Source organism: Dermacentor variabilis, chromosome 1 (genome assembly GCF_050947875.1).
Source record: "Dermacentor variabilis isolate Ectoservices chromosome 1, ASM5094787v1, whole genome shotgun sequence".
Taxonomy (NCBI): Eukaryota; Metazoa; Arthropoda; class Arachnida; order Ixodida; family Ixodidae; genus Dermacentor; species Dermacentor variabilis.
This window is the reverse complement of record NC_134568.1, coordinates 173,414,717-173,439,456: the sequence shown is the minus strand read 5'-3', so window position 1 is coordinate 173,439,456 and position 24,740 is coordinate 173,414,717. Positions and strand designations below refer to the sequence as shown.

At 45.1% G+C, this 24,740-nt stretch overlaps 1 protein-coding gene across 4 annotated transcripts in view; it reads left to right on the top strand.

The window, feature by feature from the left end:
- Window positions 1-10,658: 10,658 nt before the first annotated feature.
- LOC142588094 (tRNA methyltransferase 10 homolog B-like) overlaps window positions 10,659-24,740 on the top strand; it is a 62,545-nt gene continuing 48,463 nt past the window's right edge. For 2 of the 4 annotated variants that reach the window (XR_012829668.1, XM_075699560.1), the window contains exons 1-5: window positions 10,660-10,752; window positions 11,172-11,298; window positions 15,346-15,490; window positions 15,852-15,979; window positions 20,930-21,082. Coding sequence is in view for 3 of the 4 variants with exons in the window: in XM_075699560.1 (XP_075555675.1) it covers window positions 10,733-10,752; window positions 11,172-11,298; window positions 15,346-15,490; window positions 15,852-15,979; window positions 20,930-21,082 (573 nt within the window). In the remaining variant the exon portion in view is untranslated. Of the gene's footprint in view, window positions 10,766-11,171; window positions 11,299-15,345; window positions 15,491-15,851; window positions 15,980-20,929; window positions 21,083-24,740 lie in introns of all 4 variants that reach the window. The other 2 variants (XM_075699570.1, XM_075699578.1) reach the window with 2 other exon arrangements.

Below are 24,740 nucleotides of genomic sequence, written 5' to 3'. Positions count from 1 at the left end.
CAAGGTCTGTTCTCTGAGAGGCCTGGTAGGACTTCTGTACTTACTCATGATATAGAACTTACCTCCCCAGAGCCAGTACGATCCAAGGCGTATCGGGTGTCACCCCGCCAGAGCGATATTATGGAGGCTGAGGTAAAGAAAATGCTACAGCTCGGTGTTATTGAGGCAGGTGAGAGTGATTATACCTCCCCTTTGATTTTAGTTGAGGTACCGGGCAAGGAACCTCGTCCTTGCGTCGACTACCGCAGGCTTAATTCCATCACTAAGGATCAAATTTATCCGATCCCTAACATCGAGGAGCGCCTTGAGAAAGTTAGTAGCGCTCAGTTTATTTCCACCCTAGATCTTGTCAGGGGTTATTGGCAGGTTCCACTTACAGAAGAGGCTAGTAGGTATGCGGCGTTCATTTCACCAATGGGAACATTCCGTCCTAAAGTGTTGAGTTTTGGTTTGAAGAACGCGCCATACTGTTTTTCAAGCCTCATGGATAAAGTGTTGCGCGGACAGCAAGAATTCGCTTTACCGTATCTAGACGACGTAGCGATATTCTCCGCATCCTGGTCTGAGCATATGGCACACTTGCGGGCAGTGCTAACCCGCCTGCGCGAAGCGGGCTTGACAGTAAAGGCTCCTAAGTGCCAGTTAGCACAGGCCGAGGTTGTCTACCTCGGTCACGTGATTGGTCAGGGTCGTCGCCGCCCCTCTGAAATAAAAGTGGCCGCTGTGCGAGACTTTCCGCAACCGCGCACAAAGACCGATATTCGGTCGTTCTTAGGTGTCGCCGGCTACTATCAGAGGTACATCCCCAGGTACTCTGATATCGCGGCTCCCCTGACGGATGCTCTAAGAAAGTCAGAGCCTCAAACAGTCGTCTGGGACGAGACAAAGGAAAGAGCTTTTAGCGCCCTAAAGAGTGCCCTAACAAACCAGCCTGTGCTACGATCGCCAGACTATACAAAAGGGTTCATTGTTCAGTGCGATGCTAGTGAGCGAGGCATGGGCGTTGTACTGTGCCAACGGGAAAAGGGAGAAGTAGAACACCCCGTCCTGTATGCTAGTCGTAAGCTGACCAGTCGTGAGCAGGCGTATAGCGCCACCGAGAAAGAGTGTGCATGTCTCGTGTGGGCCGTTCAGAAATTGTCATGCTATCTAGCCGGCTCGAGGTTTATCATTGAGACGGATCACTGCCCTCTCCAATGGCTGCAGACCATCTCTCCCAAAAATGGCCGCCTCCTGCGCTGGAGCCTCGCTTTACAACAATATTCCTTTGAGGTGCGTTACAAAAAGGGGAGTCTCAACGGTAACGCCGATGGCTTAAGTCGAAGCCCCTAACGTAGGAATCAGCCTCAAAATTGTTTGTTACTGATGTTTTTCTTCCTGAGGCAGGATTTTTTTTAACATATTGCTTTTGTTTAGTGTTTCAAAGTGATGATATGCTTTCTAGTGCAATTTTCCAATTTGTGGACGCGTTCTGAGTGATGCTAGACTACTGTAAGGAACTAGGCAGTGGTATAAAAAGGGGAAAGAGCCTGGCAGGGCTTAGTGAGGGTTGTGCCGTGCTTGCTGACTGAGCGGTTGAGTTTCAGCGTAGTTCTAACGCTTGCCGGGAACGAGAACAAAAATGTGAACTCTCCCGAAGTCACTTTGCAGTGTCCCGTGCGAACCTGAACGAGAGAACGAGGCCTTCTCTGTGCGCTGCGCTCAAGAAACGTCGAGGGACGCCCGACTTCGGTTATGAGCATCATCGAGCGACATCCCTCCGGACAGCGGATGCAGTCCCCTGTCCATCGGGATCTCCTTCCCCCGGCGGGGCGGTCTGTTGCGTTTCGCCTGCGACGCGCGGTTTTGCCGGCGCGACTGCGGCGGGGCGGCAGACATTTTGGCCCGTTCGGCGTCGCCGCAACGCTCCCCGCCAGGCGTTTCCAGGCGTTTCCAGGCATGTTCCGATGCCACGTGTCTTCATGTGCGTGTGTGAGTGTATGTGCCATTGTGCCCGAACGGCGGCGATGCGACAGCAGGGGGTCACCCTCTCCTTCCAGTCATTGTGCCCGACCAGAGGCGCTACGAGAGCCGAAGTTACCTTCTCCTCCCAGTCTTTGTGCCCGACCGGCGGCGCTACGACAGTGTGCGTCACCATTAGCCCATTGTACAATCACGTGCTCGTCTATTGAGGGGTTCCTTCTTGCCCTCAACTGCGAGAGTATAAAAACAGCTGCCCCCGGACGCCAAAAGGAGGGCTCCGATTTCTTCTGTTGAGTAAAGTGCTCTCCCGTCTCTCTACTTCGGTCAACCTGACCGCCAACTCTTTGCGATGTTAAAATAAACAAGTTGTTTTGTTGTTAGCAGTCGACTCATGCTTTGCCGGGGCCTTCGGATGCTTCCAGTTGTACCCCAGGCCGCCAGGCCAACGCTACCCTTGGGGCTTGCGACCCAGGTACAACCACGGGCGTCAGCGCCGAGTTCCCAACAACCGATGCCATCGGTGGGATCCAAACAGTACGCTTGTCATGCTGATAACGCGCATGGTGTTACTTACTGGGAAGTACCGGGCTCGCAGAGTTAAAGAATGAAATGCGGATAAGACAGATGACGTTTATCGTTCTGTTGCAAAATACAACCCAAAGGGTGCAATTTTGCTTTAGAGTGTACGACCCAAAGGGTGGAATTTTGTTTTAGAGTACTTTCCTGTCGGGAATGCTATGTTATGCTGATAATGCGCATGCCGTTCGTTACTGGGAAGTACCGGGCTCACCGCGTTAAAGAAAAGAAATGTGCACAAGACAGATGACGATTATCATTCACTCTAAGAAAAGTTTACACCCTTTGGAGTGCCCCTTCTGCCACACAACGATAACCGTCATCTGCCTTGATGCGTTTCCTTTCCTTAACGCTGCGAGCCCGGTACTTTCTAGTAACGAACGGCATGCGCGTTATCAGCATGATAGCATTCCCGACAGGGAAGTAGCGGGCGCGGCGTTTTCATGAAAGGAAACGCATCAAGGCAGATGACGATTATCGTTGTGTGGCAGAAGGGGCACTCCAAGGGGTGTAAACGTTTTTTAGAGTGTTGCGTGGCAGATATACACCCCAATTGGTGTACCTTTGTCTGAGAGTTTTTAAGAGTGTAAGTGCAGGCAAATTTGCGTTTCACTCTTAAAACGGTTGCACCCTTTGGGGTGTATATTTGTCCCACAACAATAATCGTCATCTGCCTAGCTTGCGTTTCCTTTCTTGAAAACTCGGCGCTCGCTACTTTCCTGTCGAGAATGCTGCGTCACACTGATAACGCGCGTGCCGTTTGTGACTGGGAAGTACCGGGCTCGCAGCGTTAAAGAACGGAAACGCGGGCAAAACAGATAACGATTATTGTTGTGGGACAAGATAAGCCCCAAAGGGTGTAAATTTTTCTAAGAGTGTTCGGTTTACGAAACATACAATAATGCGGAGTGTCTAATAATATACCAACTGCAATTTTACGCAATAATTATGCTGTGCTTAATAACAGTCGACTTACGTACAGTAATCTCATACACTCTTCAGTCTAAGAACAGTTTACACCCTTTGGCGTGCCCCTTCTGCCACACAACAATAATCGTCATCTGCCTTGATGAGTTTCCTTTCTTTAACGCTGCGAGCCCGGAACTTTCCAGTAACGAACGGCACGCGCGTTATCAGCATAGAACATTTTACACCCTTTGGAGTGCCCCTTCTGATAACGCGCGTGCCGTTCGTTACTGGAAAGTTCCGGGCTCGCAGCGATAAAGAAAGGAAACGCATCAAGGCAGATATCGTTGTGTGGCAGAAGGGGCACGCCAAAGGGTGTAAACTGTTCTCAGTGTTAAGCAAAATTACACCCTTTTGCCACACAACGATAATCGTCATCTGTCCTTTCCGCATTTCCTTTGTTTAACGCGGCGAGCCCGGTACTTTCCAGTAACGAACGGCATGCGCGTTATCAGCATGACATAGCATTCCTGACAGGAAGCTAGCGGGCGCGGCGTTTTCAAGAAAGGAAACGCGTCAAGGCAGATGACGATCATCGTTGTGTGGCAGATATACACCCCAAAGGCTGCAAACTTTTTTTAGAGTGTAGAATACATTCGAAGTACCAAGATTTCACCGCCAGGTCTCGCCCCTTACTTGTTTTTGAGAGTTTCTTTGCCAGGATAAAATTATAATTCCTACTTAAATAGTGAACAGTGTGCTGGGTTCTATCACTATAAATCATGATAATTTCTTTTCCATCAACTTCTCACAACACATTCTGCCCAGTTGTCAGTGACTTTAAACACGAGGCAATTAACTGTGCCAAGTGTTATACAAAACAAAGTAGACTTCAAAATGTGATCTTTTTGAAAATTTTGAGCAAGAACAGTGCAGCAGTGAGCGCAAAACATTTTTCGAACGTATGCAGCGAAATATGCAGGACGCTGTAGTGCAGTTGAATGCAGTCGTCACCCCTTGCTGTCAGAGAAGCAGAACATGTTGGTCGCGCGCTGCGATGCAAGGCATAACTTTCGTTCCTTCCACTGTATAACATTTTTGGCGTCAAAGTCATGACTGGGACAAATACTGACGTTTGGTGGCGTCATGCCTAAACGCACGAGACGTTCATTTGAGGGATCGCCAGCCGTTTGCGCGTAGGCACGAGTAAGAGCGGGTGCGAGAGAGAAAATCTGGCGGTTTTGCTCGTTGAATAGATGACTCTGCCTAGGCACTACGGAGGAGGTTTCTTGTAGACGTTTGTCCCTAGGCGCGCCAAGTATCTGTAAACGTTCGGCGTGCCGGCATTACGGAGTGGGGTCGAGTTTGTTTACGCTCGGACGCTCGCTGCCGGCGTGGTAAAATAGGTGAAGCAGCGGGCACTGACGCCCGATTTAGCGACCGCTGTGTCGGACAGACTGTCTCGCACCTGCGGCACTCGTGCGAAGTCAGTCGTGGTGGATCATAGCTTTCTCGCGTCTGACGGCGATGTACCTTGTAAATAACATCGCAGATATTTCTGTGGGAGCAGTATACCGTAAAAGAGCCCGGGCCGCATATATTGAAGATCTAGAAGGCAGAGTGCCTTAGCAACCGCGGTTGAACGCGGGTGGCTGAAAGACTGCCGTTGACGATGACTGACTGAGCACCAGAAAGTCTGTCCGACGTACCTTCAGAGGCAAAGTTCTGATTGGTGTTGCAGAAGTCGCGGGGCGTGGTAGCGCTGAACTTAGCGCCACAAGTTGGTATCCTGGAGGCGCCGCCTCCAGGACACCAAAGCGGCAACGGGAAGGCACCAAAGCTAGAACCCGGACTGCTTCGTTGGGGCTCGCCGAGGCCTCCGCGTGCCAGAGGTGCGTAACATCGGCTGTGCTAAATTTTATGCGAAGACCCCCTGGCACGCTTCGGCCTCTGCGGCCCCAACCCGCGGGCCGCCCTGCTTCAAGCTTTGATCCCCCCTCTCCCCCTTGAGTGTCCTGGAGATCCTGCACCACCTGCTTTGGTATAACCCCAGGTGCTCTCCTGAGGCCTCCGTTTGCCGGTTACATGTGCCATTCTGGAGCAGTGCTCGTAAAAAATTCAATCTATCGTTGCAACGAAAAAAGCGACCCGCGACTCGTACAACACCACTCTATAGGAGTTATAGGAGGCGCTGGCCTAGGGGACAAACTAGGGTGCCTCGATGTGCGCCCGCTCTCCGCAGAGGGTGGCGCCACTCTTTGAAGGGGTCCTCGCCGCCAAAACAGGTTTTCGGGAGGCGCCGCCGCCATTTTCTTGCAATCCGTTCCCGCCGGCACGCCGACTCGTTCCCTACACGGAAAGCGGCATTCTTCACGCAGTCTCTGTGCAGAATGCCTGGCTGCTGCGTTCCCCAGTGCACTAACAGCGCTAAGAATGGCTGGAGAATGTTTTCATTTCCTAGAGACCAAAAAAGACGACTTCTGTGGACTGTGAAAATCAAGCGGGACAAGTGGCAGCCGACGAACTACTCGTGTATCTGCAGTGTAAGTACCCAATTTCTCAGCAACGCCAAATCTATGTTTAGGCTTACGTACAGCTTGTCTGTGCAACTGTTTCTAAAAACCAGATGTACGATTTTATGTGTTCATGTTAGAGCCGTCATCATGCTTTTGCGGCCTTATGATATTTGATCGCTGCAAACGGACGTAGCCTCTTAGAGCTGGGGGCCGACATGAAACCCCAGTCACATTTGCAGCTCTATTTATTTCGCTTGTCATCACGAAATAAGGCACAGCCTTATAAAAATGTAAACGATCTTTCTCAGCCACGCATCACGCTTGCTTCACCAAAAGCCCTCGCTACCCATATTTGACAGGCGCATATAGCAGTGTGGAGGGCGAATCCCGGAGCGCAAAAGAGCATGCGACGCGTTATGCTCGCGCTTACTCAGTGTTGCTTCAAATGAAGGTATTTTATACTTTTTCTTGTGTGCGAAAATTATGCTATTCATGACATTTATTCCAGCTTTATATCATAAGTCACGGAAGTAGCGCATGGAGGTGAAAAAATTTGTGAATGACGCCTTATTTTGTGCATGTGTGCAGATGTGAGCCCATATGTGTGCCGGTGTCAGTTCGTTCGGTTTCCTTCTTTTAATGTCATTTAATCTTATTTCTCGGGTGAATAAGGCACCTATATTAACAACACTTTTTCGTGCAGGCTCACTTTGAAGAATCCTGTTTTGAACAAAACCGAGCAGATGGATGGAAGAAGCTGAAACCAAATGCTGTACCAACGGTTTTCCCATTCAGAGGTAGGTATTTCCCGTTTGATTCACCGCCTCATTCTTTGAAAGTGCATACATTCGTTACCGAAAGAGTGGTGGTCGCTCGGAAACATTTCAGCAGTATTTGAGCCGCTGGCCCGACATGCGTCACTTATTTTGATTTTAACAGGTTATGTATGTATGTATGTATGATTGTATGTATGTATGTATGTACGTATGTGCGCGTGTGTGTATCAATGCTGCTTCTGCCACTCTTATCGAGAAGCATTTCTACCTAATCAGTTGTACTGTCGATCGGTTCGTGCAACAACCTTAATCTCAACGCACCCACTTAACACATTTCCTCTTGAAAAAGGGAATTAGTCGCGTTGGCTAATTAATGTGTAATTAACCAAGTCGACATTGTAATTAATACAGGGAGCGGATACCTAGTCAAGTACTTATGTATACCTATTTGCCCTCCTACCCTTAGGTTTTCTTTGTGGAAAACTGAAAACTCAATAAAGATTGCCGAGACGCTGGCCATGCCTTGTTTCCGCATTGTCTTGATTTTCCATATTCCTTGATACCGCGTTTTCCCTCATCTTAGTGCTTAGTTTGATAATCGGTTTGTGTACCTTTCTGCTTCCAGTTGCTCTAAGGAAGCGAAAGCCACCTAGAGACAGAACGCAGCCTGTGCCCATATCCACCAATGAAGAGGTAATCAACCCCGCTGAAGTACCTCACGCCGGATCAGAGGCAGGGGAAATGCTCCCCGAGTCAACTCACACGGTATCGCAAGAGGCGTCATCGAACAACTTCCAAGTCAACAACCCAGGTGACGAAGCTTTGAACGTCAGAATTCCAAGCTCGACAGATGAAACTCCCACAGCTAGTGAGGCGCAAAGGAATTGTGCTGAGTTGAAAAAGCAGTTGGCAGACATGGAAAGAAAATACGCCACTCTTCAAGAACATCACACAATTGCTAAGAACGCAATCCAAAACCTCAAAAAGCAAGTGCAAAAGCTTGAAAGTAAGGCGGATAATTTCGCAAGAAATACGCGGTTCTTGAATTCAGATCAGATTTCCGCTCTTTCTAAAAATAGCACCCAGGGTCACACATGGTCTGCGGAGACAGTTAAACAAGGTTTGCAAATTAAGTTTGCTTGCGGAACGACCGGCTATGAGACACTGAGGAAGTTGGGTTATCCTCTTCCGTCCAGCAGGACGTTGGCGCGGAGGATCCAGGGACTGAGGTTCCTTCCAGGAATTCTTCAAGAAGTTTTTGATGTCATGAAGTGCAAGGCAGAGACTATGGAAAACGTGGAAAAAGACTGCGTGCTGTTTCTAGACGAGATGGAAATAGCTACAGCGTTTGAATTGGATAGAAGTGAAGACATTCTCCTTGGAGGTACAACACTTCCTTCAAAGCCAGAGGAGCCCGCCAATCACGCGTTGGTGTTCATGTTGGGCGGAATTAATCAGCGGTGGAAGCAAGTCATCGGATATGAATTCACTGGCCGACACGTGGAAGGTGCCCTGCTCAAAGACTATGTTCTCGACATCACCCGGCGCTGTAGCCAGATTTCCCTAAGAGTCCGTGCAGTGACATGTGACATGGGATCAGCAAATCGAGCAATGTGGCGAGAATTCGGGTTTTCGAGCCATAGAAATTCCACCACAGTGTGCTCGATACCACACCCATGTTTGGACGGTAAAGAGCTTTTTTTCACTGCCGATGCAGCACATGTGTTGAAGAACCTACGAGGGCAACTTTTAAGCTCCAAAGTTTTTACACTGAGCGCTGCCACCGTGCTCGACAACAACCTTCCGTCACCGAACGTGAAACTGGAGCACGTCCAGGCAGTGGTGGACTACGACGCAGAAAGGGAACTTAAAGTAGCCCCTGCCCTATCGGAGGTTCATGTGAGCAGCGGCCACTTCACAAAAATGAAGGTTAGTGTAGCTCTCCAATTCTTCAGAGAAGCTGCACCGGCCATCCGATTTTTGGTAAAAGAAGGGCTGCTTGACCCATCTGGGGAAACGACAGCATGGTTCATGGATCTGGTGTCAAAGTGGTATGCCTTGATGTCGTCACGCCATCCCACTTTAGCTTTAAGCAACCGAAATATGGACAAATATTATGCCGCTCTGAAAACCTTGCGCCTTGCAGCAGAAACAATTCAAGGGATGAATATGGGCGCCACATCTCAATGGAAACCATCCCAAGCTGGGCTCCTCATTTCCACGACAGTCGTCCTTCGCCTCCAAGAAGTTTTCCTGGGCAATGAACGCTACGAATTTTTCCTAACGAGCAGGCTACTTCAAGACTGCCTCGAAAATCTTTTTTCTGTAGTACGCCTAATGAAGCCAGTGCCAACGGCATATGACTTAAAATGTGCTCTGAGGCTTGTGAGCGTGAGCCAGTTTCTACACACACCGCGAACAACAAACTATGAGCTTGATGATCGATAGTACCTCGTCGACCTCCTTTCTCAAGCAAAGAAGCAGTGCTCAGAAAATTTGTCCGAAGAAATAGACGACTCTGAGATTTTGTTCATTGAGGAGCTGACGTCAACGGAATGTTGTATTTTATACTACCTTGGTGGCTTCATCCTGAAAAGCATCGTAAAGAACGTATCCTGTTCCCAATGCAAGGATGCCCTCCTTGGAGCAGCAAGCAATGAATATGCCTCTTTGACAGTTCTCAAGGAGTATGTAAGGGATGGACGGAACTTGATCTATCCGAGCAGTGAAGTGATCCGCACTCTAAAGAACTACGAGGAGCACTTCACGGGTGTTATCGCGTGGTGCACAAACAATATACACACTATGAAGTCCCCGCTGAAATCGCTTACGGAATACCTTGCGAAGGTAGACCGGCCATGCCTGAACACATGCGCAGACCACAGGGAAGGAATAACTAAAATGCTGATAGCCACCTACACAAGACTGCGGCTACGTATCCATTTACGTCAGTACCCAGCCACACGTGCCGGAGGTCACGGAAGCAAAACTTGTGCTGGTGTTAGTTTAACTTAAAGACGCTGTATTAAGTATGAACTTTTCGTATACATGCACATAAGCATGAGAAAAAGTTAAGTGTAGTAATCATAAGCAGCATTACAACTGCAGTGAAGTGTTTTCGTTATCATTTTAAACATCACGTATTTGTGGATCAAGGTATTAAATCATTGTTTTTCCTTGCGCCTAAGCCTTCATGTTTTAATTGCATGGTCTACGCATGACAGTTTGCAGCCAGGTAATCCTATGTCACCACGGCGAAGAATATTACTAGTGGACGTAAACATGCCGTGCATCCGTAGTTGAATATGCAGCAGTTCCCTTCCTTCGCGTACTTCGCCTACTTACCGCTCTGTCCATATGTCAGCGCAACGACAGCAAGTGCACGACGGCGAGAAGTTGCCCGCCGTGCTCATCTAACGTTAAAAAAAAAGATATCCGATATACCTTCACTAATCGTCTCGATATAGCGAATGCGTCACCAAATCTTTACTCCTAGTTTTCATCTACCCTAGAAAAGGTATAATTATCAAAGGTAAAGGCCCATACAAGCCCCCACTGCCAGCGGGGCCAGCACATTCAAGGTGCGTCACGCAGCCAACGCGCGCACCGCGACCAGCGTATGCAAGAAAATGGCGGCCGCGCTAGCAGACGACGTGGTTGTCCTCACCCTAAACGGAGCGCGAGCGTGCATCGAGGCACCCTAGGACAAACGCATAGCGATTCTCCGTAGTGCCTAGGCAGAGTCCAAGGAGCAAGAGCCCCGAGATTTTCTCCCTCACGCCTGCTTTTACTCGCGCCTGCGCACAAACGGCTAGCGATCCCTCAAATGAACGTCGCGTCCTAAACGCTGGAAACGAAACTGTCTTTTGAAGAACGCGTAGCTGGTACAATGAGCAAGACAATCCAATCCAATTTAGTTTCAAAACAACTCATGGCGTGCTTTGCTTAGCTCCTCGTGGTCGGCATGGTTTTTGGTCATATCGATGCTTCCAAGTAATGCGTGACATAATAGTGAGGTTTGTCATTCAGGTAGTGTTTTGGTTAGCCTTCTCATGCCCTGTATATAGCCTGCATGTATTTGATCCATCGTGCTCGGATTTAATAATGGGGTGTCTGTCAGGAGAGGTTGTTTTGATCATCGCACTCCTAATTATCCTCGTTGATACAGTGCTGATGAGCTAGTGTTATAATGGCAGCAGCCTTCTTGTCACCAAAGAGCCACTATGAGCCTTTCTAAACATTTAATGACTGAAGCATTGAAGCTGGCGCAGGTAGTGAGGTGCCTTCAGTTTTCGCCAGCTTGAGAGGAAAAAAAGAAAAGATAAAGTACAAGGAAGTTTGATACCGTGCAAAAGATTGGTACCGAAAACTTTTTTCTTTGTACATTATATTCATTCAATGTCGATTGAAAACATCCTTTTACCTCCTGTTGCAGCTCACCAGCGGACACTATGGAGAGCACAACCCCGATCCGCGAATATCCGTTGTTTGCTACCGGTGATAATGCTGTTGATGAGACACAAAAGCAGGAGGCGCATGTTGCTGAGCCACAGACATTGTCGGTAAGCTCCTGTGCCATGTAATGACCTGTAGGAAGCTGTTTTTCACTTAAATGTTTATATTTGAGCATCTTGCGTTCTTGGGAACGCAAGGCTCGTTTTTGTGGCGCGATCTTGCGTTCTTGCGGAACCAAGACCAATTATCAATGAGCCCTTTAGAAAGATGGTGAAACATGCTGACTAATCTGTCTGAGCTTGCAGTTTTGAATGCTAGGCTCACACAGGTCTGTGGTTTTACATTTCTACTGAAGGAATTAAAAGAAAAATCATTCAATCCTAACATGTAATTTTAAAAAGCAATAAACTGCTTAATATGATAAGAATGTGAGATGAGTGTTAACGAGACAGTGGTAAGGTCAACAGGTTTTAAAGGGACCCTGAAACGCTTTTGACGATTTTCTACAAACGTACTGAGTCGTTAGAGTAGGTCCTTCTGATCATTAATTGACACATCTAAGTGCCCCGCGTAAAGCGTGTAATTTATTATAAGGTTTTAAAAATGCACATCGCTGCCGATCACAGCACACTGCTCGGCGGAATTTTAAGCCGCCCCTAGCCATATTACCGAAATCACCCATACGACGTCAGTGGGGCGAGCTATCCGATTGGCTGACAAGGGCGCGTGATCGATAATTTTTCCAACTCTATGGTAAACAAATGATCTTCATAATAGTTGGTATGTTAGTTAATTTGTTTTTATGAGTAGAAAGTAACATAGAGAGAATGCACAAGAATAATTTTTCAGTACACTTAAGCACTTCCGGCACACAGCAAGTGTCGTCGGCTTGTGTTACAATGTACTCCATTTTGATGAGAGCTCCGTGGTCAGAGTCGGTCTCAGTCTTTTCGCGAGCACTATGATTCGACTTTGTTGCCTTGTGGACTGCAAACGTAGCGACTGGCAATATGTCAAGCTGCGACATCGTGTCCCTCTGCAAGGCAGCGTACGAACGAACTGGCTGCTGCGCATCGGACTGCCGCTATCCGATCGGCGCCAGGATTTGCGCGTTCGTGGCCGTCACTTTACACCGGAAGATTACTAACGCAATAGCGTTTCGCGAGTCCGGTATTAGGGCAAGCGCAAGGGGACAGAGTCTGGCCGCTTAACTGTGCCGTAACGGGATGAGCCATGAGATAAGCAGAAGGGCAAATGTGAGTGGTCTGCAATGTGCAGCCACCTGGTGGCACAAAGCTCAACCATACACAGTAGCAGCAACGAAATGTATTCTTCTTTGCTGCTGGTGTGTATTTTTCGCAGGAGTGTAATCATCAACACGTTTTTATAAATGTTTAAAATGTTTTACACTTGGTTAGAGCAATATTAGCGCTTTGTTTGGCTGGTTAAGCGCTGCGCCAACAAGTGTATGGACCGTGCAGACCGATCAGGCTGCTCACGTACGTCTACGCTAAAGTTCCGTCATCAGCTTGAGTTTATGCCTCCAGTCATTTGCCGAAATGACCAGCTTGCCTGTGGTTACCAGAATACAAAACACGTTCGGCGCTACGACAGAATGCTCGCAACGCACGCTGCTTCGATAGCTCTCGCTTGGGGTCGACGGCCAAGCGGCTAGTGGAGAGGAGAGGTCGGGCTCCAAAACAACCGGAAGTGGACGATGTGACGTCGCATCGTTACGCTGAACCAGTGAAGGCGGAGCTTAGCCCCGCTCGCTCGGCAAACGAGTTGAGGAGGAAAAGCATGGCTAGGGAGGAGGGTAACTTCTAATCGCTTGTAGCTCCATTAATACGTAACGCTTCACTTAAATTGTGGTGCGAATGTTCTACTTAAGCTGTACCCTACGCGTCTACAAAATTTGTCCGAACCGTTTCAGGGGCCCTTTAAACATTATCACAAAAAAATATCCTGGTTATAGTGTTCGCTATAACGTTCAGTTTTACTAACTGTTATTCATGAATATTCTGCAAAGGTGGAAACTTGGGTAAGTTGATTTGTGATAGAGTGAGAACAGGGCACACTGACACAGTACAAATATAAGGTTCACATGGACATTGTGCATGACTGCTGTTCATATTGTCTTTGTGTTGACTGTTCTCTGTGTGCCTCTCTGTGAACCTCTGTAAGTTTTAAGTTCCAGTTCTGTTTTTATCCTAAAGAAATGAAATGGACTGCAAAACAGTCAATGCACTGAACACCGGGATCAATGCTGTCTTGTCTTTGCTGACATTTTATGGAGCGAGGACATCTTTGTGATTTTGCTGAATGAAATAATTCTTAGCAATTGCAAGGGCATGTTTGAAAGATGAGCTTTCACACTTCAAGTATTTGGCATGTTGTGAACTTGAACAATATAATAGCTGGACACTTCTTGTGACAACAAGATTTGATAAAAACAGTAAATACCATAATTATGGTTACACAGGGCAAGCTACAATTTAAATGCTGAAAGTTTTATTAATCAAAGGTAGTATGTATAGCACATTCTGATTGACAATGATGCCAAGACTTTTAAAGGCCTTGTACGTTGCAGCAAAAATCCTATACATGGCCTTGGAACAAAAAAGTTGAAAAGTCCCTATGTTTAGGGATATGTCTCTACGTTAGCTAACAATGGCTGCATTGTGTGTAAGTATTGAAGACACATCCCACTCCAATTCCTACACTACAAGAGCACCATGATGACTGTCGTCTCATGAATGGCTATCATGTTGGATGAACGTCAGTAATGTGATATACCTCCCAGAGCACCAGAGACCACTGTCCCTTGTGGACACTGTGTGGTGTACTGCTGACTCGTGAGGAGGCTGAATCGCCTTCTTCAATCCAGCGCACCCTCAAGTTCAAGCTACTCAATGATACAGGACAGAAAATCCTGACACGTTATTACTATGTGAGCTGCAAGCTAAGCAAAGCGTGTCACATTCATAGACACCAATACACTGACGAACATTAGCGTAGTTGACATCTGCATTGACTGGATCAGTGTTGTACAAAACCTCAAGAAAGTGTCCAAGATTCCACTAATTTGTAAAGACGTACATAGTCTTCACAATTCTTCCTCATTCATCATCAATGTACACTGAGTGCAGGGACCATGGCCAAAACCAGTACAATGATCTAGCGGACAGAAATGCATTCTCTATTTCCACACCAGAAATTCCGCCTGCTTCTCTCCGTCTCCAGGCCCTCGCTCTGTCCTACACAGAAGTTGTCCTGACGAAGACAAGTCTCCTTGTCGAATGTTGCCTTCAGAGACATCGCTTGTTAGACCATTGTTGTTCACAGAGTTAACTAACACATGTACCTAAATCGCTCCATGTGTCTGCTCCCTTTCCCATAATCTCACTTGGGTGGAGGAAGTCTCTCTCTGGAGACAACAGGCTCAGGCAGACCTTACAACTTCCATTCCCTGAAGCTGTGGCCCAACTCCTGGAAGACCCCTTGAGCTGTTTGAAGTGTGCTGCACCAGTATCTACAGTGGACATTCACCAGCTTGGGGGTTCTGCCCAGAAAAGAGGGCTACACTAAAGATAATTCTAAGAGCTGCCAAACTATAGATAGATCAAACAGGCAGTTATGTACATTCGCCCATAGATGATAAGTTTTCTAGGCCACTACTACAATTTCTGTGTGAGAAGTGCCTCCATGCTTTTATTTAAGCACACATGTATGCCTCAGGGCAAGCTGCTTAAGAAAAAAATATAATAAGGTAACATACTTACAACTATACCTAGAAGCAGTATTTTGCTGTTTAGAAGCTACGAAGAGTAGTAGTCTTGAGCATACATTTGATGGCCAGTTTAACATTGACTGTAACATCATGGTGAGCGCTAGTTTGTTCCTCTTCAGAACTATACTTCAGAACAGTGTGACTGATACAAGGACACACAGAGACACAAATACAGTGCTTGTTCTCTGGTATTTGTGTTTTTGTGTGTCCTTGTGTCAGTTGCACTGTTTGAGTATAGTTCTGAACATTGACTGCTTTTGTTATTGCATGTAGCTGTTTTATGTTGCAGGTTTGTGTTAATGGCTGAGAGGCTCTAGGCAGATTGCCTGTGTTGACTAGGAACATTTAACATTGTGCATTACAGAAAAATGCAGCCAGGAAACTTGCCCGATATGAGAGGGTAGTAGCTGCGCGGAAGGCAAAGCGTCGTGAAAAGAAACTGGCTCGGAAAAGCAGAATAGCTGCAGCAAAGGAACTGGGAAATTGTGATGTCAAGTTGATTTCTGGTGGTAAGTAGAATATCTGTTATCTTCACTAGTGCTTAGTAGCTGTGCTGAGTCATGGTAAAATACTTGCAGCTTATAATTTCCATCCCTGTAGTGGTAACCATATTATGATACTGTAGTGTAAAGCGTCTTTCCCAGAATTGAGATGTTGTGAGTTCAGTTTATGGCTTTAACACTGGTCCAGAGTTTTGTTTACTTTGCTACCTGATTATTCTGACACTGACAGATTATTCTTGGTGATGCTTAGTGAGGGAAGGCTGGTTTACATTGCCTAAACATTTCACACTTGCTAAACATGGCAAAGCTTAGTCATTCAACTAAGTGTTTGAGTTGAAGGGGAACTTATATGTTACTACTATTTCAGGACAGTGGCAGAGGCCTGACAGGCTGCTACAGGAGGAGGCACTCAATCTTGACTCTTCACCAGGCTCTGAAATGCCTGCTCCATGCGTCTGCATTGACATGGGGCACACAGAACACATGAGTGATAAGGTAGGTGCATGTCTTTTGCTAGAGACATCAATGCTGCAGCAGACCGCTTGTGCCATGCCTCCTGTCTTTATTGCTAACAATGAGACGTTAAACATGGCAAATAGTGGCTGCTGGCTATATTTTAGTTACAGCATTTTTTTCTTATCAGAATGTCAGAACCGAATGTTTTTCGTTCTGGTTTTAGCTTCGTTCCACTGAAAAAGTGAAGTTCTGGTTCTGCTCCAGAACAGAAAAGAAAAATGATCCATAAGGGTTCATAATGATTTGGTTTGCATGCAAAAATTTTCAAACAATGGAACGATAAAAACATAGCATTTATCTTTCTCAATAAGTAAATTCTGAATTCTGAGATCATGCTTAGCGCCTTGAGTCAAGTCACGGAGCATGGTCTCAGAAGCAGCACGTCATCAAGCGTACTTGCCGAAATGCAAGAGAGCTGTTGTGATAAAATGAACCTAAATGAACATGAACGATTAAACTTCTGTAGCAAAGCATTGTACCCATAAAAATGAAATGGTAAGCATTTCAGTGGGCAAGCCCTTGGTTGCCGATCTGCTCGTGCACAGAGCGGCAGGCTTAGATTAGTGACACACTCGGCTGGCTATCGCTTGCACTATCTCTGCCTGAGATACATGCTTATGGAGACCCCTGAGATCCAGCAATCCCTTGTTATAAAGAAGTTAGCGGGACGGTAAAAAAATTTGTTATAAGCGGTAATTTGATATAAGCGACCACGTGAGAAAAGCTAAAGCAGTTAAGCTTCAATTGCACCACAACTGCGAGGAAGTCAAAATACAATGTATTCAGTGAAGCAAAACTTTGTTCAGGTGCAAAAAAAGCAGTGAGCTTTGGCTCTTTCAAGTTCTTACCGGGCGCAAGCAACCCCTGCTCTAATTTGACCAAGCATTGCATGAGGTCGTGGTCGCTACCCATGCATTCAACCTTATTTTGCAACAGGCATAGATACTCCTGTGTCTGCACCATAGTTGGCACATCACGTGGCTCTTCGTCCGCCAGCTCTTCGTCCTCGTTGGGGCCACCAACAGTGTCAGTTACCTCTGCATCCATCGCCGGAGCAACCACGGGAGCAGCAGTGTCAGCTAATGCGAATGTCTCGAAGTCGCCTTCTACAGTTTGGTGCAAGTTCGGTCATCGTCAGGGTCGCTGACGATATTGCAGGGAAAGCCGGCGTGTGCAAAGCAGTTGGCGACCTTCGAAGGTGCGAGCTCTTTCCATGAAAAGTTCAGCAAATAGATTGCACCAAGCTCTTGCTGGCATCATATGCTGTAAGCATGCGCTGCAAAAGAGCCTTGCATTACAGCTTCCAGGTGGTCTCAGTGATACTCTTATCCATCGGTTGCAGTACCGTGGTTGTCCACAGCGATCGCCTTTGGGTTGTCGATCTTCCTGTGGCTCAGATAATTGTCAATTATGAAAAGCATTTGCTGATTCTTTGCATCAAACCGTCTATCCAGAAAGTGCACATAGTCTTCAAAAAATAGCAGCAGACATCCTTGCTCCCCTGTTACATTATATTGCAACTCGGGGTCAAAGACAAGAGACGGACTCTTGGGGGAATGAGGAGGAGACAAAAAGCTTTATACAGTATGTACAATATAGCAGGTAATAGCATAAAGTAGCGGAGCCGAAGAGCGCACCAGGCCGATGGGGTGGTGGGCGGCGACTGTCTCCTCTAACAATGGGCCAGCTCTGCCTAAAATCCCTTTGGTCAACCCATCGTCGGCAGGAATGAGGCAGGACCGGTGCTGATGTCAACCGTGTCACTTTCCTCTTTCGTCAAAGGAGAAGTTCAAGCTGCATAAAACCGGTCTCCACGGCAGGGGTCAGCAGTTCTGTGGAATTCTGAAGGCTGCCAATGGATTCGTCATAGTGCTCTGTGTCCCCGGACTCCTCAGTTCAAGCCATGGAAAGAGTTCGGCAGTTTCCTGGAACTTTGCTGGTTGTCACCAAGGGCAACCACTTCAGAAGAACGAGGTGGGGAGGGGGAAGTGCCTGTTGCCTCCATGTAGGTGCGCAGTGTGGCACAACATTCTGCAGATGCATTCCTTGGGAATGGCACCGGCTGAGGGGAGGGTAACGATTGCAATGCGGAGGAAGAGGTGGAGGCTCGGAGTGACCCAACAAATAAAGAATGGAGAAGGGGAAAATGCGGCGGCAGCATGCTGGCTCAGCAGGGACGCGGAGGTTGCCTGGATGACGAAGAAGCCTTTTGCTCTGGCTGTTTGTCAACACCTCGCAGTCCACACTGAATGCAAGCACATTGTTGCTCTTTTGGCTCTTCAGTTTCTGTACTGAAAGTAAATACAGTTGCCTACTGAGTTTTTTCAGACACAGACGGGGTCTCAAAAATGTCTGAATTATCGAGGAGGCTACAAAAATGCAAAAATAAGCCCTTAAGTGTTAGGAGTAGGAACGTCACTCAAAGTTGGTTTTAGAAAATGATGTAAATACAACTTTTTTATTTGCAGGGAAATTACGGTTGAGGGAAAAGAAAAAGTGGGGTGAGATTTCTCTCCCTGGTGCAGGAGAAAGCCGCAGTCAAAAATGATTCCTTGACCGCTGCAAGATTCAAGTTGTGGGATGTGTGGATGGAACTCTCATCAAAATCGTCTGCCCTAAGAAGCGCAGCGCTGGTGAAACGGATATCTATTAGAGCTGTGGCCTGTACTCAGAGAACCGCTTCGATTGCTAAACGTATGATGCACCACCTAGCGAAAAAACAACGAAAAACAATGCAGATTAAATTAAACCACCAGCTCTCCACATCCGAAGTTTACAGTTATTAGTGGAAATTAAATGTGCAAGTGTTGTGTACAAACCAATATTTTTTTAGAAAACCACCAACATCCTTCAATTACTATATCGTCCCCAGAGTACAAACAAAGATGAGGACGGGACTTTGTGGCAGTATGTTGTTCGTTCATTGGTCTCCCTCGCGCCATGACATTCCACTCTTTTTCCGAGTGACGTAACCCAGTCGTAACAGCCAGAGCGAACTGGCTCCAAAGCAAACCTCGTTCCTAGTTCCCAACTTTTGTTAGCCAAATCACGGAAAAAAATTCTTATGAGGATTTGTTGGTGTCAATACTAGCCATAGTCCATGCTATACAGAAAAGCAGTAGCATCGCAAATGTGATAACAGGTAAGTCCCTGTTGTACAGGGAGCATTTATTTTTGCTTATTGCAGCAGGCACCTGGTTTGTTTTTTACAGCCTTCTTTAAGCTTGTGAAGCAATGGTTGCCAGTTCAGGGAGCATCCAGAAGTCTCCTCATTCTTTATTATTGCTTTCGATTGGATTTTCTATACAAGAAAGGTGGTTTAGTGTGCTTTCAATTGGAGCTGGAGCCTCCCCATGCTTTGTTCACTTCTTCTACAGTGTTGTACAATAACGTGAAGCGTTGCACAATATTGTACAGTAATGAATAAGGGCACTTGTGCAGGCAGTGTTCAGAATGTAAGAGATCAGACACTAGTCAAGCTTCGTTCAAACGTTGGTCTGAAATCAACTCCATGCTCTTGCGTGAGTGAAAATTTCACATGACAGGAAGCACCTACGCTGGTGAAGCATTGATGGATGAAAGCAACCCACGGTGTGGAAAATAAACCTGCACTTGATATAAGTCTAACACAATTATCAAATAACACGCACTCATGAGCATCTACCGTTGTTTGAGACATTGTTAAAACAGCCTATATGTTGAGTCGGGAAATTGACAACCCGAGAGAAGCTTCTGTGCCTTCACTGCTGCTGTCATTTAAAAATTATGTGCAGAGTCAGCCAAAGAGCAAATTGTGTGTCTTTTTGTTGAAGAAGTGCTAGAAGGCACTGGAAGCTAGTTTTGATGATAACCCCAGTTGAAGTTTTATTTTTACAGGCTCTCCAACCTGCCAAAATTTGTAAAATCTGACAAACAGTTAAAATTTACTTGTCATTTGAGACAGTGCGTGATGTTACTAGTAGAAGCATTTCAACAAAAATGTTTATCAATGTTGAAAAACTGTCAATCAAATTGACTGATTTCTATAGGGGCTGTAACGAAAAAGTGCTTTAGCTCGGGCCCAACTCCGTTGCTGCCTGTTCGAATACTACATGTAAAATGCAGAAAATTTTTTATGAGGTAACACCTGGACTAATTTGAATAAAATTTGCTGCATTTTTGAGAGAAAGTTAAATTCTAGTGACTCTAGGAAGCAGAATTATGATTTAAGACTTAGAAGCTCCTACAAAAATTGTCAAAAATTGGTAAGTTAAAAAAAAGATAGAAGCACAATGTTTACAAATCCGTAACTGCGCAAAAAACATATATTTCAGTTCTGTAAACTGCATCCCTTAGAGCATCTAAAGTGGAGAAATTTTGTATAATAATGCACAGTTCACATGGATTTGCCAGAATGTTTACAACGGTTTCGCAAAAGTCTTGTTTGCACTTTAGTAGTATATTTCACGGGGATGCATAATATATGAATTTGGTCTTCTTTAAATGTATTATTAAATGTCATTACAGAATCACGATATCATTGTTCATTGCTGAGTTTAAGAGTTTAAGCTTGATAGCTTTGTTTTTCGAAATTTTGCAATTTTCAGCTATCTTTATAAAAAAGGTTGATGGCCTAAATAAAAAGATCCACTTCCTATAGTCACTAAATTTTAACTTTTTCTTTTAGATGTAACAAACCTCATCAAATTCAGGGCATTGGTTGCCTAGACATAATCCTAGATGGTACCCTCTCAGCCTTGCTTCGCAACAAAGCTTTGGTGCTTGCCCAATTTGTGTATGGTGTGGTAATGCACCATATAGTTTTTGAAGATATTGCACAATAACTAGCCCTAAGCCTAACATTTATGTGGTCAGTTTATTAGGGAGGATGGGGTAAGTCTTCTGGCTTATGATGGTGCATGCTCAATGTTTTTCCCAAAATTTTTGCAGGAGCTGAACAAACTGTCGTCACAGTTACGAAGGCTCTATGGCTCTAATCGTCATAGCTACACTCCCTTGAAGCTCTACTTTACTCATTTCCCTTCGTCTTGCCGTCTTTACAAGATGTGTGTTGAAAAGCATCAAGGATTTGAAAGGTATTCGGTGAGTTATTTAATTTTATATTTTCTTTCTTTTTTATCTTAACAAGATGGTATATAAAATTGCACCTCACTGCACTAATATATTTGCACTTGGAATCTAAAAAAATAGATTCTGTGATTTTTCCTGCCAGAAGCATGGTCTGATATTGAGGCATGCTGAAGTAGGGGTTGAATTTGACCACTTGACTCTGGGTTAATTTTGACCACTTCGAGTTCTTTAACTCTCACTTGCAATAGGAGTATCATAACCAAAACGTGTTGATACAGGTCTTCATGGCTGGCTTCCCACTTTTATTTTTGCCCACTATTAGCACAAAGCAGAAAAGAGCAATAAAATGTGGTGTTGCAAATAAAAAAGTTGTATTTACGTCATTTTTTAAAACCAACCTGCCGATGCAAATTTGGGCTCATTCCATGATTTTATGATTGTTATGCCAAGTTTTATGAAAATTGAGTTATTCAACTTGCTAACTCAAACTTCTGTTGGACATATTAAACAAACTAAGTTGTGTCGCATAGTGGCTGGCCACAGCTATGAAATATTCGAGGTGCAGACAGATTGTTGAGGTTCCACAGGATGGTGCTGATAATGCTGTGGAACAATTTCTCATAGTAATACTGAATGCGAACAGATGTTCAATACTACAAACCACGCCTGAACAGGGTTCGGCTTATTGGTCTCTGACCATACCCTTGGAAGTTTGATGCTGGAAGGATACTATAGGGATACTTGCTTTAAGCAAGTATGCTAATGTTTTTAAAGTTTATAAAGCACGGGAACTCGGCAGCAGCAAAGTCGCTTAAAAAGTCACTGTGATCTAAAAAGAATGTGTTACTTGTCAGTCTCTGCACCAAGTTTGCTGCTGCTTGTGTGCTGTGTCTAAAAGTATGTAATTGTTAATAAAGTGTGTATGTATAAGAATTCCTCTTGTCCAGATATTATACATACATTAGTTGAACTCCCAGGATGTCTACCAACTGGGAAAACCGGGAATTCTCAGGGATTTTGAGTAGTCTGGAAAAACTCAGGGAAAACTGAGGAAATTTGTACCTCTATCAGGGAAAATTAGCTTTAATGTTATTCAAAGGGTCGAAAGTCGTGGTAATGCTGGCTCGAGTAACAAACAGGAATCGTAATGAATTGTCTTTGATTGTCTGTCATCGGTTGGAGGAGTTGCCAGGGCACAGTCAACGACCGACTTTCTGGATTCCCGATAACTTGGATGGCTTCATGGCACACCACGTACGCTATGGGGTCAATGTATCAGAACGTCGGGAATTTCAGACGCAAGAACTGTTCGGCGTCCGATTTTCCGGACGTTTTGCCGTGACCGCAGGTCCGAAACAGCATTAATCAAAGCCACCACCGCTGCCATTTTGATTACCTCGCCGCCTTGAATCGGCGCTCTCGCACGCAGATCTGGCAACCGTAGCTCCACTCCGGCAATGCTATGCCTAGCTGCTTCGACGTTCGCTGTTAAGCTTCTTGTCTTTGGGTGCTGTTTTTTTATTGAAAGAATTTGCTGCTGGTCAGCAATGGCACGGACTCCGCCTTTGTGTCCTCGTGATTGGCTTTGAAGCTTGGAAAGCATGGTGCGTTGCATAATGCCGGTTCCCGAAAGTCAGCTTCCCCTCCGTACAGAAATGTTACTTGGTAAAGCATACACAAAATTATTGCAGTGAAGCATGACAAGCATGGAAAGGGGCTATTGCCACAGGACACAGTATGTATTCCTTAATTATACATGCGTGCACCCGGTATTTCCCATCACAGTCCGAGCACCGATATGCCTAACACGTGTACCGACAGGCCTTCAGAGCATTTTCGAATGTGCTGTGGCAGGTTATTTATTTATTTATTTATTTATTTATTTATTACATACTGCAGACCAATCTGGTCCAAGCAGGATGGGCAATACAATTTACAGAATATCTCTATTACACAAAAAGAAAACAACAACAAGATAAGAAACATGATAGTACCAGAGAAAAGAACACAGAAAGACATAATCATCTAGTCATATAGTGCATCATAAGGTTCTGTTAGGCTATTCCAATCGGACACAGAACGCGGAAAAAAGGAAAACTTATAAATGTCTGTTTTTGCAAAGTAAGGGGTTAGAAGGTGTGTTTGGTAATGTCGCGTAGGTCTTGTGGCCAAAGGGGAAAGAAACTGTATCTGATCAATAGCCATTTTATTGTTAAGAAGTAAGTTTAAAAAGTTCAAACGACATTTTTTTCTTCTCAATTCAAGTAGTTCAATGTTGTTAGCTTTCATGAACTCAGAAGGAGAATCAGTATACCTAATTTAGACTAGATAAACCTGACAGCTTTTCGCTGAATCCTTTCTAACTTTTTAATGTTAAGCTTAGTATAGGGATCCCAAACAATAGAGCAATATTCAAGCTTAGGTCGTATGAATCTGAAATAGCTAAGAAGTTTGACCTTAGGAGGAGAATTACGAAGTTTATGTGTTAAGTAACAAAGTTTGCTTAAAGCTGGAGAGCAAATGTTATCAATGTGCAGATTCCAAGAGAGGTTATTAGTGATTGTCACTCCTAGGTACTTGTAACCTGTTTCAAAGGAAGAGATGTCAGGTTATAAGTATATTTGAGAGGAGTTTTCTTAAGTGTTACACAAAGATAAACAGTTTTACCGGTATTAACAGTCATGCCAAAATCTGTGCACCACTTAGGTACATTAATGAGATTAGAATTCAACTCAACCTGATCATGTACACCTCTGATTTCATGAAATAAAACAACATCATCGGCAAATAACCTAATCTGAGTTCCAGGAGTAATTATGGAGACAATGTCATCTATAAATAAAAGAAACAGCAAGGGTCCCAGAATACTTCTTTGAGGCACACCTGATGTTACAGGAAGACTGCAGGAATCGAAACCATCAACTGAAACAAACTGCATTCGTTTCTGTAAGTATTGGAAACCCAAGAGACCAAAATGTCGGGAAGTTTAATATTTATGAGATTATCAAGCAATTTATCATGAATAACTCTGTCAAATGCTTTACTAAAATCTAAGAATATCACGTCAATTTGTCCATAATTATCTATGCATGCTGCAAATGAATGAACTACCGTATACAATTGTGTTGCAGTAGAGAAATTTCTTCTAAATCCGTGTTGAAGGCTTGAGAGTATAGAGTTTTCCTCAAGAAATTGAATGATGCATTTTGCTACAACGTGTTCCAATAATTTACAACAAGAAGATGTTAAGGATATTGGGCAATAATTTTTTAATAACAAACGGTCACCTTTTTTTATAGACTGGTATAACTTGAACTGTCTTCCATTCATCAGGTATCCTCGCACTTAACAGTGAACATCGAAACAAAATCACAAGAAATTTAGCAATAGTTTCGGCATAACGACGAAGAAAAATATTGGGCAAACCATCAGGACCGCAGGTCGATATTTCCTTTAGATTTAACAGCATTGCGACTACACCGTGATATGAAACAAAATCAACCTGGGATGCTAAAAATGCCCTGTGACGTAGATTCACGATTGTAATTGCCTTCGAAAACACTTCAGTAAAATAAGTAATAAAATACTCAGCGATAGCTTGTGGATCTGTAATAGAGATGCCATCAACTGAAACCTGCATCACATGCCTGTCAGCATCGCTAAAATAATC